Raw genomic sequence first — 18,568 nt, 5'->3', positions numbered from 1 at the left:
TGAGAGTAAGGGAGAACGATCTCACCCCAAACATTTATTTAACTATTTACAGGTTTGCAGAAATATCAATCCGAGTAGAGATATTGGTCGTCTACAAAAAAGACTGCTACAGAAAACTGAAAATGATTTCAGTGTCAGAAGGAATTGAATGGAGAACAAATCAACAATGTTGGCAACTCAACATAGTAATAAATCACACAGCTGTGACGAAGAGAAACTATGTACACATTTAGTATTTTAGCATTCAAGAAGATATACTGATGTTTCGTAAGGGATAAATTAATCCTTTCTTATGATTATATTACACAACTACATATGTAACATATGATACCGTAGCTTAAAAAAACATGGAAGTGATGTCATGGTGATAAACAGGAAGTGATCTGCGAAGCTACACATTGTTGAATTGCATTTTCGTAAGAACACGATGGAAAAAGAAAAAAGAAAAGACAAGAAGCTCTGAGGTCTCAATTTAAGATTGTAATATAGAAATGTGAGGTCATGAGGAGTTAATGATCACTCTTTGCCAATATTTAGGTTTCATGGACAGGCTCATGGAAGGCACGCTACTGGTAACCAAAGAGAGGTAAGGCGAGGCCTCTGTCATACTAAAACGGATTGTGCTTGTTTATGTTTTAATCCATTTGTGTATTCACATCATTTGAAGAACTTTTTGAACAGACATATATATTCATGTGTAAACGAGGGTGCTTGTCACCTGAAACACTCCACTTTTGCAATGTAGTTTATATTTAGTGCCGAAGAATTATCACATGTTTAGTTCAGTCATTTGCGGCTCCTGTTAAGGCCATCATGTGATCAGCTAGAGGGCAGAGATATGCAGAAGACGAGCAAGATCACTTCAGTTCACTACTGACCTCAAATCAGTCTGACTGGCTTCAATAACTCTATTGTTTCTCTCAGTGGAAAAAAAAACTGTGAAGGTTAATGATTGTCAAAATTGTGTGTGGCTAGTCATTTTAAAATACTTTAAGGGGAACTGTCAAAAGCATTGTAGGTAGAAGTCTCTTTTTCGATTCTTCATTAAAGTGCTTAAAGGGTGTTAAATGTACATTGGAAGGAGGTGGTTTTGCCAGGGTTTGGCACAGAGCTTACGATGAGGAACACAGCAAATCCACAGCACTCAGAAATCACACACAGATCTTCAGGAGGGACCAGAGAGAGGTGAGGATAACTCATGCGAGCGTAGTTTGTTCACACAGGAGAGGTACCTGATCGAGCCCAGCTGTCCTGGTAAGTGTCCTCCCTCAGGAGGTGCGGTCGGTTTGTGGAGGGAGGGAGAGGCACCGGAGACTGGTGAAGGAGAGAGCTGTTAGGGCTTGTGATATCGCCTTCAGCGACATATGTCAGGTCCGTGCCGCTCTCCTCTTCCTCCAGTGCCTGCACCTCTCCGTTGCTCCTCCAGTCTGTGATCCCGGACGAGCCCCCTTTTTGCGAGTGTGGGATTGGAGATAGTGAGGAACTAAACGGTGGTGGATTTCGGCCTGCTGTGTTTTTGAGAGCGCTATGGGGTGGCATCAGGGAACGTCTAGGTGCTGTTCCTTCCACCGCTGAATCTAAGCTCTGCGATTGGTGGCTGGCACTGAGCGTGGAGCCGTTCTCCTTGGATCGGGGCCGGGTCTTGTGGGAGACAGGGGTGGAGCTGAGGTTGTTGCCGTCTGCTTCCGTGTCAAGGCGCAGGAAGTCAGGAAGGACGAGGTCAGATTTGTTCAGCAAACCCCGCTGGTCGTCAGCTCTGTTGCTCTGTGCTTTGGATATGAGCTCGAAGAATTCTGGTTAAACAACAGACACAATTTTAAACCGTTTTATTTGTTGGAATGTAATAAGCACATTTGACATGTTAGAAAACATTCTTGCAAGACATCAGCAACAGATTAACTGCGGCTGCCAGTTCAAAGTGTGCTTGTGTTAGCATTAGCTACGTTAGCCAGTTTTGCTACCGAGACTTGTTAGCATAAGGTATAGCCAAGAACAACTAGCGCTTAACTAGGAGAGAGAAAGAAAGAGAGATTATTCAAGAAAGTGAAAGGGGAATTGTTTTTTTGTTTTGTTTTTTTACCTTCAGCTTCATCTATATTAAGTTTTTTCTGTTTGTGCTTTTCCACCTGGGCCCTGGTTTTCACAGCCGAAGCCTTCCCTGCCGCTTTGTCCTCCCCCTGGGTAGCGACAATGAGAATGGGGCACATTAAGGGTGCGTGGATGAGAAGCGCCTCTTCTACAAGGTTTTCTCTGGGGCGCAGGGCTAAAACTACAGGGGCCTCATGGGAACTGGGTGGGCCTCTAGTCACTATCACTAAAACCAGTGTACATACTCATTCTACTTGTGCAGTCAATCTCCATTTAGCATAGCATGTCACTGCAGAAAAACCACCACCAGCACAGCATGCCACCACAACACCCAACATTAATGAACATCCACGCTCCACTTTCTTGGCTTTCTACAATTTCTCTCAACATATCCCACAGCTATCAGTAACTATTGAGACGAGAGAATCTGTACAAGGGATGAACCCTTGAACCCAAGGGACTCTTGGCAGACAGAGTCTGCTATCCCCTCACAACGTTGTGGTGTGTTGATGGAAAGGAAGTGGTAAAGAGTTGGGGTTGCTGTGATCCGAGAAGTAGGGTTAGATCATCCACAGGCCCAGAAATGCAGATACACACAGCCTTCAGACCGGAGAAAAGATTAGGGGAGCCAGCCATGCACAGACACCCCACACAGGCCAAAAAACTCAAAGAAAGAAAGAGAGAGAAGGAGATGAAAATGTACGATCTTTGAGATCGAGGTCTTACTGTGGCAGACTGGCTTCGTGTAGACAGAGGTGGACCGTGATTATTAGATGAGACCAGCTTTTGTTTGTCTGTTTAGAGAAGGAGAGAGTTAACTCATTCTGTTCAAGTTTAAGAGCGAGTAACTATGTAAAAGACAAGGTATTCATAACCCATTTTACTTTCAGAATACAAAGTGTACTTTGATGTGTAAGCTAACATAACTAAAGTATATGAATTTCATTTGTGTGATTCGATATTACATTTAAAATCAAAACATTTTAAATGTACGCAATAGCACCTTCATCATTACAAATGTGTAATTACATATATACAAATACAAGATTTAAGTGTTAATGTATGTTTTAGTTTACCATAAATGCTTGTCAGTATATTCAGCATTTTTAACCATATTTCAAAAACAATAGAAGTAATTCTAAAATTTATAATAAATTTAAACTATAATCCATTTTAATGTATTTGCAGTTAACATGCATTTAACTGCCTAAAACACGGCTCTTGGCCTCTATGCTATTTCACAGTGGGTGAAATCAAAGAATCAGATTGGATGATGTGAATGATGTCTGTCCTGTATGTGTGTGTGTGTGCGCATCTTGCCTTTTCCTGGAACGTGGTCTGCTGCTTCCAGAACCACCCTTAGTCCATCTAGATTAGATATAGGAAGCCCAAGATCCAGCGGCTCTTTCTCTCCACTCTACCCACACAAAAGCAACATATCTAATTAATAACCATTTCATAAAATCACAAAATTCATATATTTTATGATACAATAGCCTCTATAGTAATGTGCAACTAAATGGGTGGTGATGGCGCAGTGGATAAGACACATGCCTTTGGTGTGAGAGACCCGGGTTCGAATCCACTGTGAGACACCAATGTGTCCCTGAGCAAGACACTTAACCCCCTAGTTGCTCCAGAGGCGTGCGACCTCTGACATATATAGCAATTGTAAGTCGCTTTGGATAAAAGCGTCAGCTAAATGAATAAATGTAAATGTAAATGTAAATCAAACCAGCTAAACAGGCAAGATGATGGAAACACACTTTATGTGAAACCTGATAACCCAGCATGGTTCATAACCCACAAACACATCGTCATCATATTTTTAGTGAGAATTCTTAAATACAATAATGTGCATAAACCATTTTCTAAGATACATGCCAATACATGCAATGAACTAGATACATCCAAGATATTAGATACTATATTATCCATATGCAAACCCTCTCTATTTATAAAAAAAAACAAAAACAAAAAAAAAGCATGCTTGACTCACTATCCTGGCCACAAGGTCTCCTAAGTTCAGGCCATATTTGGCCACCACTGGCCTCAGCACTTCTGTAACTGGCTTAGTGGGTTTTGCTTTAAGCCCAACAGAACGGTTTATGGGCACCAGATCCAGTCTATGAGGGAGAGATGAAGAAAGAGAGAGGAGTTAAGGAAAATAAACTTTACAAAACTGAATCCTGATGATTTTGATAATGAATGACTTCAGTTAGGTTTAAAAAATTTCAAAGAATACATACATAAAGACTGAAAAAATGATAGATGAACATATGGATAGACAGAGATAAAAACAGATAAACTGGTGTGTACCGGAATAGCGTACGTTTCTCCAGCCGAAGATCTCTGGAGCACAGTGTCATGCAGTCCTGGTCCAACACTAAAGGCTTTACACAAGGACAGTACATATTATTATAGTCCATTACAGCAGTGCAGTATCAAATGATGCAGATGCGCACACTTGCACACACACAACACACGTAAATGTGGCACTCAGCACAAACACACACATACTGACACCACTTTGTAACATTTCGAGGTAGACAAGACTAAATTAAAAGCAAAAGTGAAGGTACCTTTATTGCTGGTTATTATTATAGTGTACAGTATCTTAAGTGCACTATGATAGGCATGTTACCTTTTCTCCTCCTACTAGGAACAAATCCACAGCAGCCAGATTAATGCTGAGCTTCTCACACAAGCCTATGAGCACCTCTCTGATGGAGACACCAGGCCTGATGGGTACTGAGCAGCATGAGCCATCTGGAAGGTTAATGTTACAGTGACGCACGGCGCGCTCAGACAATGCCATGGAGTTCCGCGACGTCTCTCCCTGTAAGACAGAGGATTATAAAAGAATGAACAATGCAAATAAATTAAATAACCACGAAAAAAATTTAATTGAGTTATATTAAATTGGAGATAAATTTCTTAGATTAAAAAAATACAAAATAAATAATAATAACTGCATCATATAACATCATGTAACACTTTAGTATAGGAACCAATTCTCACTATTAAGTAGTTACTTATTAGCATGCCTATTATTAACATATTGGCTGTTTATTAGTACGTATAAAGCACATTTTCTGCATGACCATATTCTACATGCCTAATCCTACCCAATATCTAAACTTAACAACTACCTTACTAAATATTAATAAGAAGCAAACTATTGAGGCAAAAGTTGTAGTTAATGGTTTGTTAATAGCGAGAATTGGACCTTAAATTAAAGTGCGACCAATACAATACTTAATATTTGGTATGACAAAACCATAATAATCCTAGACAGATCTACCTCGTTTTTTCCACAACCAGAGGTGGCAAGTTCCAAACTCGCACCAGACGACGAAGAGCCCTGTGATTCTCTCCGTCCGTTACTACCTGTAAAGCCTTTGGTGAAAGACAAACACCATTTGTAACTGGAAAATTGGAAAATGCAGGGAATTGGAGAAACTGGGGGAACTATTCAAGGAGTTGAGAAGCGCAGAAATAAAATGTAGACACGAAAAGAGTTCATGAGCATCATACACAATCATTGTAAAAAAAATAAAAAAAAGTACAGAATCCGCTCTGATGTTCCCCACTCACTGTAGTCACCAAGTTCCTTCTTCTTTGATCCTTTTCCAAAACTTCTGTTTCTGGACCAGGAAAAGAAAATGCTTTTCTTTTTATCGCCATGTTCATCTCTGCTGTCTTCATTCAATGATCTTCCCGATTTACTCTTCTTGTCATCCTGGACCTTCAAAAAATCTTAGATTATTTTCCATACTCAAAAACAAAGGCATTACACAAAGATCCAAGGCAGAGACAATAATAAACTCTCTCTAGTGGAGCCATTGATATACAGAGTAAAAATGAGACGCATAGCTGGTCAGGAATTTACTGCGTTTAATTAGATCTGACTGGAAGGCATGGTGGGATGTTAACTGAGATGACTGTCTTTCTTCTTTGAAAGCTTGTGTGATAACTATGCTAACACTTGACTATGTAAACAAAAATAGAATGCTGACAATAGCTCAACCTCACACCTCAAAAGCAACAAGACAATCGCATTTAAATACTTTTAAGTGTGAAACTATTCCCAGGTCCCTAATACCTTTAAAGGACAGTAAAAGTGAGACATTTTAGCCTAATGATTTGAAATCTTTGGTACAACTTCCAAATAAATTGAATAAATACCATCTACAAACATTATTACATTCTGCAATGCTGAGCAGGTCATCAATTCATAATTCATAAATGTTCATACATAATCACAAATAAATGTACATAAAGTACTGAAGGTGTTAGTAAACCTTCCACTGAGAGATAATTGGGGATATCGTCCTTTGAAGTTGATTTTGTGATTACGTTTCAAAGGAAGTCAATGTGTCAACTGCAAATACCCCATCATTTTTCTAATGAAGGGCGTAGGACAAAGTAAACACAATTGTGTGTGTTACCTTTTTAGGTGTAGAGAGGTTGGAGCGGTCAGAACTTGTGCTATGTTTGGACGTGGGGCTACTGGGGACCTGGTAGGGGTCTGGAAGAGGACGTCCCTCCACCTCTGCAAGCATACATTCTTGATACAGGTAGGACTTTAGGAAGCGTGTGTAACTGTCAAACTTCATCAGGTTAAAGATCTATTGGGGGAATAAAGAAGAGTTTCTCTGTTAAATCTGCTGCTTATAAGACTGGCATAAATCTTGATACTGGTCCAGCGTAGCCGTATTTTTATGTTTGTCAACTAGCTTAGCTTTTTTAGTCTTGCTGGTAAAGCAGCTTAAGCAAAACCGCTTGGGGCACCAGCATTTCACGCTGGGACCAGCATCCTTAACAACAACATATGCTGATGACCCCCAATGTGGGTCTTATCAGCTGGGATAACATACACTTCCGTTCAAGTTGAAAGGAGGTCAGTCTTTTTTTTCTTTTGAAACTAATAATTTTATTCAGGAAGGGTGTATTAAGTAATCTAAAGTAACAGTAAAAACATATACAGTGTTACAAAAGTTTTCTCTTAGTTCTTTTAAACTTTCCATTCATTAAAAAGGTTCTCAACTAACTTCTGTTTTCAACATTAATAATAATAATAATAATAAATGTTACTTAAGCACTGAATCAGTGTTGATTTCTGAAGGATCATGTGACTGGGGTAAAGGCTACTGAAAATTAAACTGCCATCACAGGAATAAATTACATTTTACAACATATTAAAATAGAAAACAGTAATAGTATTTCACAATATTACTGATTTTACTATATTAGTGATCAAACAAATGCAGCCTAGTTCATCAAAAGAGACTTATTTAAAAAACCATTAAAACATCTTTCTGAACAAAATGTAAACTGCAATCTGTACTAGTGTTGTTTTTGGGGGTCTGTTTTAATTTTAGTTTTAGTCTAGTCTTTGTGTGAAGCTGTCATTTTAGTTTTTATTAGTTTTAGTCATGTTCATACTCTTTTTGGTCTAGTCAAGCTTCAGTCAACTAAAAGTCTGAGCATTTTAGTCAGAATTATCCATGACTATTTTTGTCTAGTTTTAGTCGACGAAAACTGATGTCATTTTAATCTACTTTTAGTCAATGAAAATTGTATTTTAGTCTCTTTTTAGTAATGCAATTCTATTTAACCCAGTCAATATAGTATAAGTACCTAATAGCAGGGGCGCCATAAGGGGGGTGGGGGGGGGGGGGGTGATTTCTACCGAGGGGAACGCTAGAGCCCTGCATTTCAGTCCGGCCCTGACTTTACAACTTTAGGGCCGGGCTTTGGGCCAATTTTCACGTCATAGTTCAGACGTGGGCCGGGCCTCAGGCCTGTTTTAGGCTTCTCCTTATATTTTAGACATCCAAGTTTGTTGTAAGTTGTTTCCATTGAAAAAAAATTGCAATTGATTGCGCTGCTGCACTTTAGCTTCCACTCTCCGCACCAACTAGGATGCAGCGCACATTTATCTAGGTTTAACGTTTAAACATTGTTATGTGCTTGAACTGTTTTAGTATAGCTATCTATTGATTTTATTTTAGGCAAGTCATGATGATTTGAGAAGGCTAAATTGATCAAACATAAGCTATGATCAGCCTGCCGGTCTGCCGCTGACCGCTTGGTCGTTACTTTAAGAAAGAAAAAAACGTATTTAATGAACAAAAAATGCTCCAAACCTTTTTCTAAATTAACTTAATAGAAAAACGAAAGGAAATATAATCACTTTACCATTACATACAAAACTGAACTAATTTAATAGCTGAAACAATATAATCTGATTTGGGAGGAGGAGGAAAAAAGATGGGCTCGGGACGGAGCTCTCGGACACGGGAAATAAGACACAGGAAACAGAAATACTGCAAAATAATAATAATAATAACACGACTAAACGAGACGAAATAATGTTATAACATTTCGTTTCGTCTCGTTTTGGTCAACGAAAATGAAGAGACATTTTAGCATAGTTTTTATTTTGTAAACCGCATTTAGTCTCGTTTTTATTCGTCAACAATATTGCATTATACATTTAGTTATAGTCATCGTCACATGACCAGCATTAACGTTGCGTCTCTCGTCATGTGATAAAGGTTCGTTGACGACGATATTTAGTCATAATTTTCGTTGACGAAAGCAACACTAATCTGCACCGTTTTTATGGCACCAGTTTATAAATGACAGAAATCCAGAAAGATGGGGTTAGGGGAAAAAAAGAACAGATTTATTATACCACTGAACAGCTACAGTGTCTGTCATTGTAAAATGTGGCCAACAATGTTTATGCGAGTTTGTGATTTACAGAGATCCCGGATAAGGAGGTGACAACCAGGCAGGAGCCTCTAAATGCAGCAACGTGATTCTCCGCCTTAAAAGACACTTTATAAGAGCACATTCTCTGTTGCTACATGCACAAAGGTTGCCTGCAGGTTTCCTCATGGTTATCATGGGGTTGGAGTCTACAGGACGCTACATTCATGATCTTATGACCTCACAGAGCTGAATTCAAAATACTTTATTTCACGTCTTCCCTACAGCCCTCAAAGACGGTGTAACGCCTTACAGACATGCAGTGGAGGGTACACAGTAATTTTAAAAACAGCAATTATTTGGGAGTACACAGATCAGTTTTATATTGTATGTTGTCATAAAAAAAACTGAAACCATTTTTATTATTTTATATTAATTGGTCTAGGAAAGTAGAACCACATAAAAAGACATGTCAAGGCATGTAAAGAAACTTTCCAACATTTCAAAATCTCTAGGATGGGCCTGACACCGACACAGCCTGAGGTGCATTTGGAAATGTTTAGGCTCTGTTAATTATGTGCTAAAGCTTTTGGTAATACTTTATTTAATTTTATACGTGTTCCCTATTCTAAAGTGTTACCAAGCTTTTTTATTCAGAAATACAGTGCAGTAGCCCCACTTCCTGTCTTACCTGTAGCTGTTGCTCTTTAAACATGTCTGGCCTTGGAGCGTTGAGGATGTCATCAGCCAGCTGAGCCTGACTATCAATGTTGACTGGTGTGGTGGCCTTACTCGACAGGAAGCTGTTGTAGATCTCTCTGGCCCTCTGGGACAGCTGGGGGCCAAAAGTTATCACAAGGTCACAATCAAACAGCAAATGAAAAACATTGTGTATATCATCCTGTCCACGCAAAGGGTGTATTTACTACACTAAATGGACTAAAAAGATCTAATAAACAGCCTACAAAAATTCACGGCATATGTTTTGTGATCAAGTGCCCAAAAAAAAAAAATATATTATTTAATTAATAAATTAAACTTTAAAAATACAACTGATAAATATGTGGACTTTATACCTGTTTCTTGTCTGTTTCAGGAACGTGACTGAAATATTCACATGCTTGCCAAAATAAAATATTCTCCTCACTGAACTCCTTCTTCAGAAACTCCTGCAGGATGAAGAGAAAAAGAAATAAATTAAACATTATTGATTATTCTATTGATAATTCCTTTACACACGTGTTGTTTTTCACCTTTCAACTAGAAAATTAACTACTCACTCACTGGCTGAACTAAATTCTCTAGGCATTCTTTGCTTTACAGATAGCAAAATCCTTTCCAAACACTTCATGGTGGTTTTATTTGAGACCTTGAATTCATTGAGTTCCTCATGCAACCTTGATGAGAAAGCCTTAACAACTTATGCAAGTTCTGATAAAAGAAGTATCTGAGTTCTTCACATTTTCAATTAAAATGCACAAAGCTTGACTTGTACTCTCAGCCAATATCGATCAAGGATTCTGTAACAGTGCAGCTGTTGTGCAAAAGGATGACTTGGACCGATCCAACGTACCGAGAAATATCGGACACCGACGGGATCCTGTAGCAGCCGCTCGAAGCAGACGGCCCATGATGCAACGCGCCGTTCAGTGTGGCGTCTATGGCATTGCACGCTAGGGAGGCTGGCATTGCTGTTCAGACTGTTATCACTGCCGCAGCCTTTCAGGTCCACACTGTTCAGCTCTAAACACACACAATGAGATAACAAGGTTACGATTATTCACACCAAACAGTGTCACAATTATTTTTGTTGAAGTAGACATTTATAGTAACATGAAGGTTTTTATTGATTCCCTTTCTCAAGTTACATGTGACAAACTTACATAATCCCCCCAAAACATCAACTCTTTCAAATCACAAAATGCCCAACGGGATCTGAATTATGTAATTCTGATGCCTGAATGAGGAGGGTGTTCTAAATTAAAACCATACTCTTAAAATAGACCTGCATTTGAAAATGAACAACAAAAACATCAGAGGTAGAGCAACAGAGGATACTCAAATTCACTGGAAAATTCAAGATGTTTTGCTACTTATTAAAATGCTGTTATTAGTCCTTAACCTGATTTCTTAAACGATCTGATACTTCTTTTGCTGCTGCAGCTGTTAGATGTTCTCTGTTTAGCTTCTGGGTGATTCTGATTGGTTAGTGAGTTCTTGTAATCAAATACTATCGATTAAAGTTACAAAGCAAATCCTTCTTTAAAGGCACAGTTCACCCAAAAAATAAAAAAGTCATTATTTACTAGCCCACATGTTGTTCCAAATACACATGCTGTTATTTTATCTGTGGAACACAAGAGTATTTGAAAAATCAAACTGTTCATAGTAAACAGGAGCTGTCAAGCTGCATAAAGGACAAAAAAGTAAATAAAACAGGTTCATATAACTAAATTCCATGTTACAATGAACTGTTGTAAGGCAAAAGCAACATAAAATTCCTTAAAGAAATTCTCAAAACCCTGAAAGGCTATGCAATACATAAACAGCTTCAGCATAGCTGAATATAAAGCATCGTTCACTAAAAAGAAGCACCTCTGAAAGAACCTCGGCAGACCGTGGGTCACTATCAGCACAAGCTCTTACCTGGGTAAAGCTGGTACGAGCCTGTGTGATGCCACTTCACCAGGTATTTCATGCCAATTGGACGCCAGGCTTTGACATCCATCCCCCCACATTACAAACACACACTGCCACGGAGCAGAGGGTGAACAGCCATCAAACTGTCCATAGAGCTAATGTACATGCTGATCGCAATCATCATAAGCAACTAGAAACTAACTAAACACAGAGACAGTGATGAGACTACATGCATGCATAGAGATAAACAGATAGAGTGGCCTGTGCACAAAGCTCTGAACGGATAGATTATAAATTATTGAAAGTAGAGAGGGGAGGGAAACTTAGACGGGAGAGGCAACAAGAACCTGCAATATTAATGCTGGGCCAGCACAGACACCCAGAAGCACCATAACCCGAGACAAACTGCACACACAAACAGATGGGATGATTTAATTTTGACTGCGTTGCATAAAACGCACACTGGTCCTGTTGTAATAGGGGTAATATGACACAATAAGAGTATCCATGATGAAAATGCATACATCCTAATCATTTAATTAAAAAAAAATTAAAATTGTGTGTCTGCATTGTTGTATATATCTCCATACAGTGGTGTGTGAAAGTGTTGGCCCCCTTCCTGATTTTTTTTGCATGTTTGTCACACTTTAATGTTTCAGATCATCAAACAAATTTAAATATTAATCAAAGATCACAAGTAAACACGACATGCAGTTTTTAAATGAAGGGGTTTTTTTTATGAAGGGGAAACAAAATCCAAACCCACATGGCCCTGTGTGAAAAAGTGTTTGACTGGCCTGCATGGCAGAGTTCCAAGACGAAAACTGCTGCTGAGCAAAAAGAACATAAAGGCTCGTCTCAGTTTTGCCAGAAAACATCTTGATGATCCCCAAGACTTTTGGGAAAATACTCTGTGGACTGACGAGACAAAAGTTGAACATTTTGGAAGGTGTGCGTCCCATTACATCTGGCGTAAAAGTAACACAGCATTTCAGAAAAAAAAACATCATACCAACAGTAAAATATGGTGGTGGTAGTGTGATGGTCTGGGGCTGTTTTGCTGCTTCAGGACCTGGAAGACTTGCTGTGATAAATGGAACCATGAATTCAGATGTCTACCAAAAAATCCTGAAGGACAAAATCCGGCCATCTGTTCGTGACCTCAAGCTGAAGCGAACTTGGGTTCTGCAGCAGGACAATGATCCAAAACACACCAGCAAATCCACCTCTGAATGGCTGAAGAAAAACAAAATGAAGACTTTGGAGTGGCCTAGTCAAAGTCTTGACCTGAATCTTATTAAGATGCTGTGGCATGACCTTAAAAAGGCGGTTCATGCTCGAAAACCCTCCAATGTGGCTGAATTACAACAATTCTGCCCAGATGAGTGGGCCAAAATTCCTCCACAGCGCTGTAACACTCATTGCAAGTTATCGCAAACACTTGATTGCAGTCGTTGCTGCTAAGGGTGGCCCAACCAGTTATTAGGTTTAGGGGGCAAGCACTTTTTCACACAGGGCCATGTGGGTTTGGATTTTGTTTTCCCTTCATAATAAAAAACTTCATTCAAAAACTGCATGTTGTGTTTACTTGTGTTATCTTTGATTAATATTTAAATTTGTTTGATTATTTGAAACATTAAAGTGTGACAAACATGCAACAAAATAAAAAATCAGGAAGAGGACCAACACTTTTTCACACCACTGTGTGTGTGTGTGTGTGTGTGTGTGTGTGTGTGTGTGTATATGTATACACACACACACATACAATATATACACACACACACACAAATATACAGAAGCACACACACACGTATAATGTGATAATGTGTACACGTGTATAAGAGAAACATTTATTTCATTAAATTCGTATTATCCAGTGAAAGGTTTTAGATTTTTATATATATACACCCTTGCACTCTCTATTCTATTTCTATTCTAACTACTTTTTTCTTTTTTACTTAACAAAATTTACCCTCAAATACTAGTGTTCTCTTTTCTTTTCCTATTCTTTCGAGGTGTTTTACTTTTTATTTATAAAAACTGAGCCTCTAACACTAGCGTTCTCTATTCTTTTTCTATTCTATCTACTTGTTTTCTTTTTATTTATTATAAAATTAATAATAATAATAAAATACAATATAGCTGCGAGCAGCGATGACGGGCCCAAGCCGTCAGCATACGCCACCCCGGTGGCATCGATAAAACGGTGCCCAGCGAGCACAAGCATCACAGTAACCCTCTGGCAGTTTGGTTTTAAGGGATACGGCAATTAAAGGGTTAATCCAAACCATCAACTCTGTGAAACACACACACACAGAACAACATATAAAACTTTAAATTCTGTGAAAATATATTTTTCATTGGTAGTTGATGTTAGTTAATGCATTTACTAATGCTAACAAATGAGAAATTATTATAGTTACCAAAGGTTTTAATGATTTATTTTTCCATTAACTAACATGAATAATTTTTTCTAACACAAATGAATAAAGTAAAAAATATATTGTTAATATTTAATGTTATTTGTGCATTAACCAATGTTAAAAAACAACATTATTTAACTGTTGTTAATTTACATCATTAATAAATATATACCATTTAATGTTGATCAAAATCAATTCCAAAATGTGTTAATATATTATTACATTTTAAAGTTTTATCTTTTGAACATGACTATTTTTCTAATATTAAAAATATTTTGTTCATTGTTAGTTCATTGTAAGTTCATACTATCAATGAAGAATTAACATGCTGTAAAAAATATATTTTTCATTGTTAGTTCATGTTAATTAATGCATTCCCTACTGTTAACAAATGAGACAATTATAAAGTGTTATCAAAACCTTTAATGCTTTATAAGCATTTTTTAAGGATTTTATTGAGAAGTTTAAACAGACCCTCTCTCTCTCTCTCTCTCTCTTTCTCTCTCTCTCTCTCTCTCCCCCTCCACACTCACTGAACTCACACAGTCAGTCACCCACCGCACACATTAGGAGCGCAGTGACAGGAGATCTCTGATAGTTTTAATTTTCTGCTCTCCATAGTGTATTGTAAATTCATGAAATTAATCACATATCCTCAGACGGTCTTGTTCTGTGTATGTAATTTTTTCTGAAGTGTTTGGAAGCTGCTCTTTAAAGATAAAAAAAAAAAAAAGTGTTCTTTTTTACTGTAACTTTAATAAATTGCCATTAAATCACCGTTCAAGATATCCTAAATCGGTCCGCAATGTAGCATCTTCAGTATCTTGGAAGCATGTGAAAAAATGTTTGGTGTGAATTTTTGGTTTCTGCTTGAAGGAGTATGAATTTGTTTACAGCCCGTTTTAAAAAAAAAAAAACACATAAAAAAAAAAATAGCCGATTTCCTGTTGGTCGTAGCTAATGACTGTAAATTAGAAAGTTGTCCGGATTAATAAGAACAATTTATGTACCGAGTTTGGTGTCTGTAGCTATCATTATATATATATAATCATTAATAATTATATACCATTTAATGTTGATCAATATTAATCCAAAATGTGTTTATATATTATTAAATTTTAAAGTTTATCTTTTGAACATGACTATTTTTCTAACATTAAAAAGATTAATAAATGCTTTAAAAAAAATGTTCTTTGTTAGTTCATACTATCATGGAAGAATTAACATGCTGTAAAAATATATTTTTCATTGTTAGTTCACGTTAATTAATGCATTTCCTAATGTTAAGAATTGAGACCTTATTATAAAGTGTTATCAAAATCTTTAATGATTTATAAGCATTTTTTAAAGATTTTAAAAAACAGACCCTCTCTCTCTTTCTCTCTCTCACCCACTGCCTCAATCCACACAGTCACTCACACAGTCACTCACACACCACCCCCACCCCTCACTCAGCTGCAGGCTGGCAGGGAGCTCTAACTCAAAAGCAGCTCTGATAGTTTTTTAATTTTCTCCTCTGCATAGTGTATTGTAAATTCATGAAATTAATCACATATCCTCAGACTGTATTGTTCTGTGTATGTAATTTTTTATGAAGTGTTTGGAAGCTGCTCTTAAAAGATAAAAAAAATAAAAAATTATCTTTTTTACTGTAACTTTAATAAATTGCCATTAAATCATCGTTCAAGATATCCTAAATCCGTCCGCAATTTAGCATCTTCAGTATTTTGGCATCATGATAAAAAATGTTTGGTGTGATTTCCGTGTTTCTGCTTGGAGGAGTATTAATTTGTTTACAGCCCGTTTTTAAAAAAAACCCACATTAAAATAAATATAGCCGACTTCCTGTTGGTCGTAGCTAATGACTGTAAATTAGAAAGTTGTCCGGATTAATTAGAACAATTTATGTACCGAGTTTGGGGTCTGTAGCTAAAACTAACCCCCTCATTTTTGACAAAAGGTGGCGCTATAGAGTGCCTCTTCCACGCCCGTTTATGAGCTTTTTCCAGTGTCTAACTATCATTAATACTCATATGTGTGTTGAGTTTCATGACATTCTAAACATGTTATCTGCCTCAAAATCACCAGAAACGAATTTTCAACTTTGACACGTTGCCATGGCAACATAATTTTAGATATCAATATTCCCTTCACAGTTTTACATCGGCCGTGTTTTGACATTATTCTGGTGAAGTTTGAAGCAAATCGAGTAAAAATAAGATGCTGAATTCAAAGCATTTTGAAAACGACACACTTCCTGCAGCCAGTTGGTGGCGCTATAACTTTCAGTCATAATAGTCACATCTATCCGATCGGCATCATACAACGAACAAATCACTGAAGTTTGATCTACATCATACAATGTATGTGGACGTTATTAGGCATTTCCTGGGTCTCATTTTTCGCCATAACTTCATCGCCTCGCCACGGGCAAACCGTTCGACATATCAAAAATATCTTCGCAATTTAGCGTCCCCAATGTCTTGAGATCATGTTCACCTAGTTTGGTGGCAATCGTATGGAAATCCTCAGAGGAGTATATCAAATTCCAGAGCATGCGCTTTTTAAACAGCCCTGAATAGCCGACTTCCTGTTGGGCGGAGCCTAAGACATGCAGCGTGAAAGTTGTTCAGCTCAATGAGTTCTATATGTGTACCGAGTTTCATATGAATACGTGCAAGTATGTGTGAGCTATACATCAAGCTTTCTGACAATTTTCCAGGGGGCGCCGTAGAGCCCCTGTGCCACGCCCGGGTCCCAGCCTCAGCGGCGTCCTAATGGCCGCAGGTTCCAATGTGCGTGCCGATTTTCGAGAGTTTTCGGGCACGTTAAGGCCCCCAAAAGTGCCCGGATGATTGAAATAAAAAATAAAAAAAAAATAAAAAAATATAGCTGCGAGCAGCGATGACGGGCCCAAGCCGTCAGCATACGCCACCCCGGTGGCATCGATAAAACGGTGCCCAGCGAGCACAAGCATCACAGTAACCCTCTGGCAGTTTGGTTTTAAGGGATACGGCAATTAAAGGGTTAATCCAAACCATCAATTCTGTGAAACACACACACACAGAACATATAAAACTTTAAATTCTGTGAAAATATATTTTTCATTGGTAGTTTATGTTAGTTAATGCATTTACTAATGCTAACAAATGAGAAATTATTATAGTTACCAAAGCTTTTAATGATTTATAAGCATTTTTTAATGATTTATTTTTCCATTAACTAACATGAATAATTTTTTCTAACACAAATTAATAAAGTAAAAAATATATTGTTAATATTTAATGTTATTTGTGAATTAACCAATGTTAAAAAACAACATTATTTAACTGTTGTTAATTTACATCATTAATAAATATATACCATTTAATGTTGATCAAAATCAATTCCAAAATGTGTTAATATATTATTACATTTTAAAGTTTTATCTTTTGAACATGACTATTTTTCTAATATAAAAAATATTTTGTTCATTGTTAGTTCATTGTAAGTTCATACTATCAATGAAGAATTAACATGCTGTAAAAAATATATTTTTCATTGTTAGTTCATGTTAATTAATGCATTCACTACTGTTAACAAATGAGACTTAATTATAAAGTGTTATCAAAACCTTTAATGCTTTATAAGCATTTTTTAAGGATTTTATTGAGATGTTTAAACAGACCCTCTCTCTCTCTCTCTCCCCCTCCACACTCACTGAACTCACACAGTCAGTCACCCACCCAGTCACCTACCGCAAACATTAGAAGCACAGAGACAGGAGAACTCTGATAGTTTTTAAATTTTCTCCTCCGCATAGTGTATTGTAAATTCATGAAACTAATCACATATCCTCAGACTGTATAGTTCTGTGTATATAATTTTTTATGAAGTGTTTGGAAGCTGCTCTTAAAAGAAAAAAAAAAAAGAAAAGTTTTCTCTTTTTTACTGTAACTTTAATAAATTGCCATTAAATCATCGTTCAAGATATCCTAAATCCGTCCGCAATTTAGCATCTTCAGTATTTTGGCATCATGAGAAAAAATGTTTGGTGTGATTTACGTGTTTCTGTTTGGAGGAGTATGAATTTGTTTACAGCCTGTTTAAAAACAAAACCCACATTAAAATAAATATAGCCGACTTCCTGTTGGTCGTAGCTAATGACTGTAAATTAGAAAGTTGTCCGGATTAATAAGAACAATTTATGTACTGAGTTTGGTGTCTGTAGCTATCATTATATATATATAAACATTAATAATTATATACCATTTAATGTTGATCAATATTAATTCCAAAATGTGTTAATATATTATTACATTTTAAAGTTTATCTTTTGAACATGACTATTTTTCTAACATTAAAAAGATTAATAAATGCTTTAAAAAAATTGTTCTTTGTTAGTTCATACTATCATGGAAGAATTAACATGCTGTAAAAATATATTTTTCATTGTTAGTTCACGTTAATTAATGCATTTCCTAATGTTAAGAATTGAGACCTTATTTAATGATTTATAAGCATTTTTTAAAGATTTTAAAAAACAGACCCTCTCTCTCTCTTTCTCTCTCTCACCCAGCTCCTCAATCCACACAGTCACTCACACAGTCACTCACACCCCACCCCACCCCACCCCTCACTCAGCTGCAGGCTGGCAGGGAGCTCTCACTCAGCAGTCTAACAGCTTTCTGATAGTTTTTAAATTTTCTCCTAAGCAT

At 37.1% G+C, this 18,568-nt stretch overlaps 1 protein-coding gene across 2 annotated transcripts in view; it reads right to left on the bottom strand.

The window, feature by feature from the left end:
* LOC306873307 (regulator of G-protein signaling 12-like) overlaps positions 1-18,568 on the bottom strand; it is a 51,536-nt gene continuing 32,968 nt past the window's right edge. Inside the window, exons 5-17 of one of the 2 annotated variants that reach the window (XM_079422503.1) lie at positions 10,382-10,551; positions 9,885-9,977; positions 9,500-9,643; positions 6,540-6,719; positions 5,686-5,836; positions 5,393-5,487; positions 4,733-4,927; positions 4,408-4,481; positions 4,088-4,214; positions 3,409-3,505; positions 2,815-2,882; positions 2,081-2,177; positions 2-1,793 (exon numbers count right to left, since the gene is read on the bottom strand). In XM_079422503.1, coding sequence (XP_079278629.1) covers positions 1,216-1,793; positions 2,081-2,177; positions 2,815-2,882; positions 3,409-3,505; positions 4,088-4,214; positions 4,408-4,481; positions 4,733-4,927; positions 5,393-5,487; positions 5,686-5,836; positions 6,540-6,719; positions 9,500-9,643; positions 9,885-9,977; positions 10,382-10,551 — 2,069 coding nt within the window. In that variant the 3' untranslated portion in view covers positions 2-1,215. Of the gene's footprint in view, positions 1,794-2,080; positions 2,178-2,814; positions 2,883-3,408; positions 3,506-4,087; positions 4,215-4,407; positions 4,482-4,732; positions 4,928-5,392; positions 5,488-5,685; positions 5,837-6,539; positions 6,720-9,499; positions 9,644-9,884; positions 9,978-10,381; positions 10,552-18,568 lie in introns of both variants that reach the window. The other variant, XM_079422504.1, reaches the window with a different exon arrangement.

The sequence above is a fragment of the Barbus barbus genome (assembly GCF_936440315.1).
Source record: "Barbus barbus genome assembly, chromosome: 7".
Lineage (NCBI taxonomy): Eukaryota > Metazoa > Chordata > Actinopteri > Cypriniformes > Cyprinidae > Barbus > Barbus barbus.
Note: the sequence above shows the minus strand (reverse complement) of the source record. Positions and strands in the feature narration are given on the sequence as shown.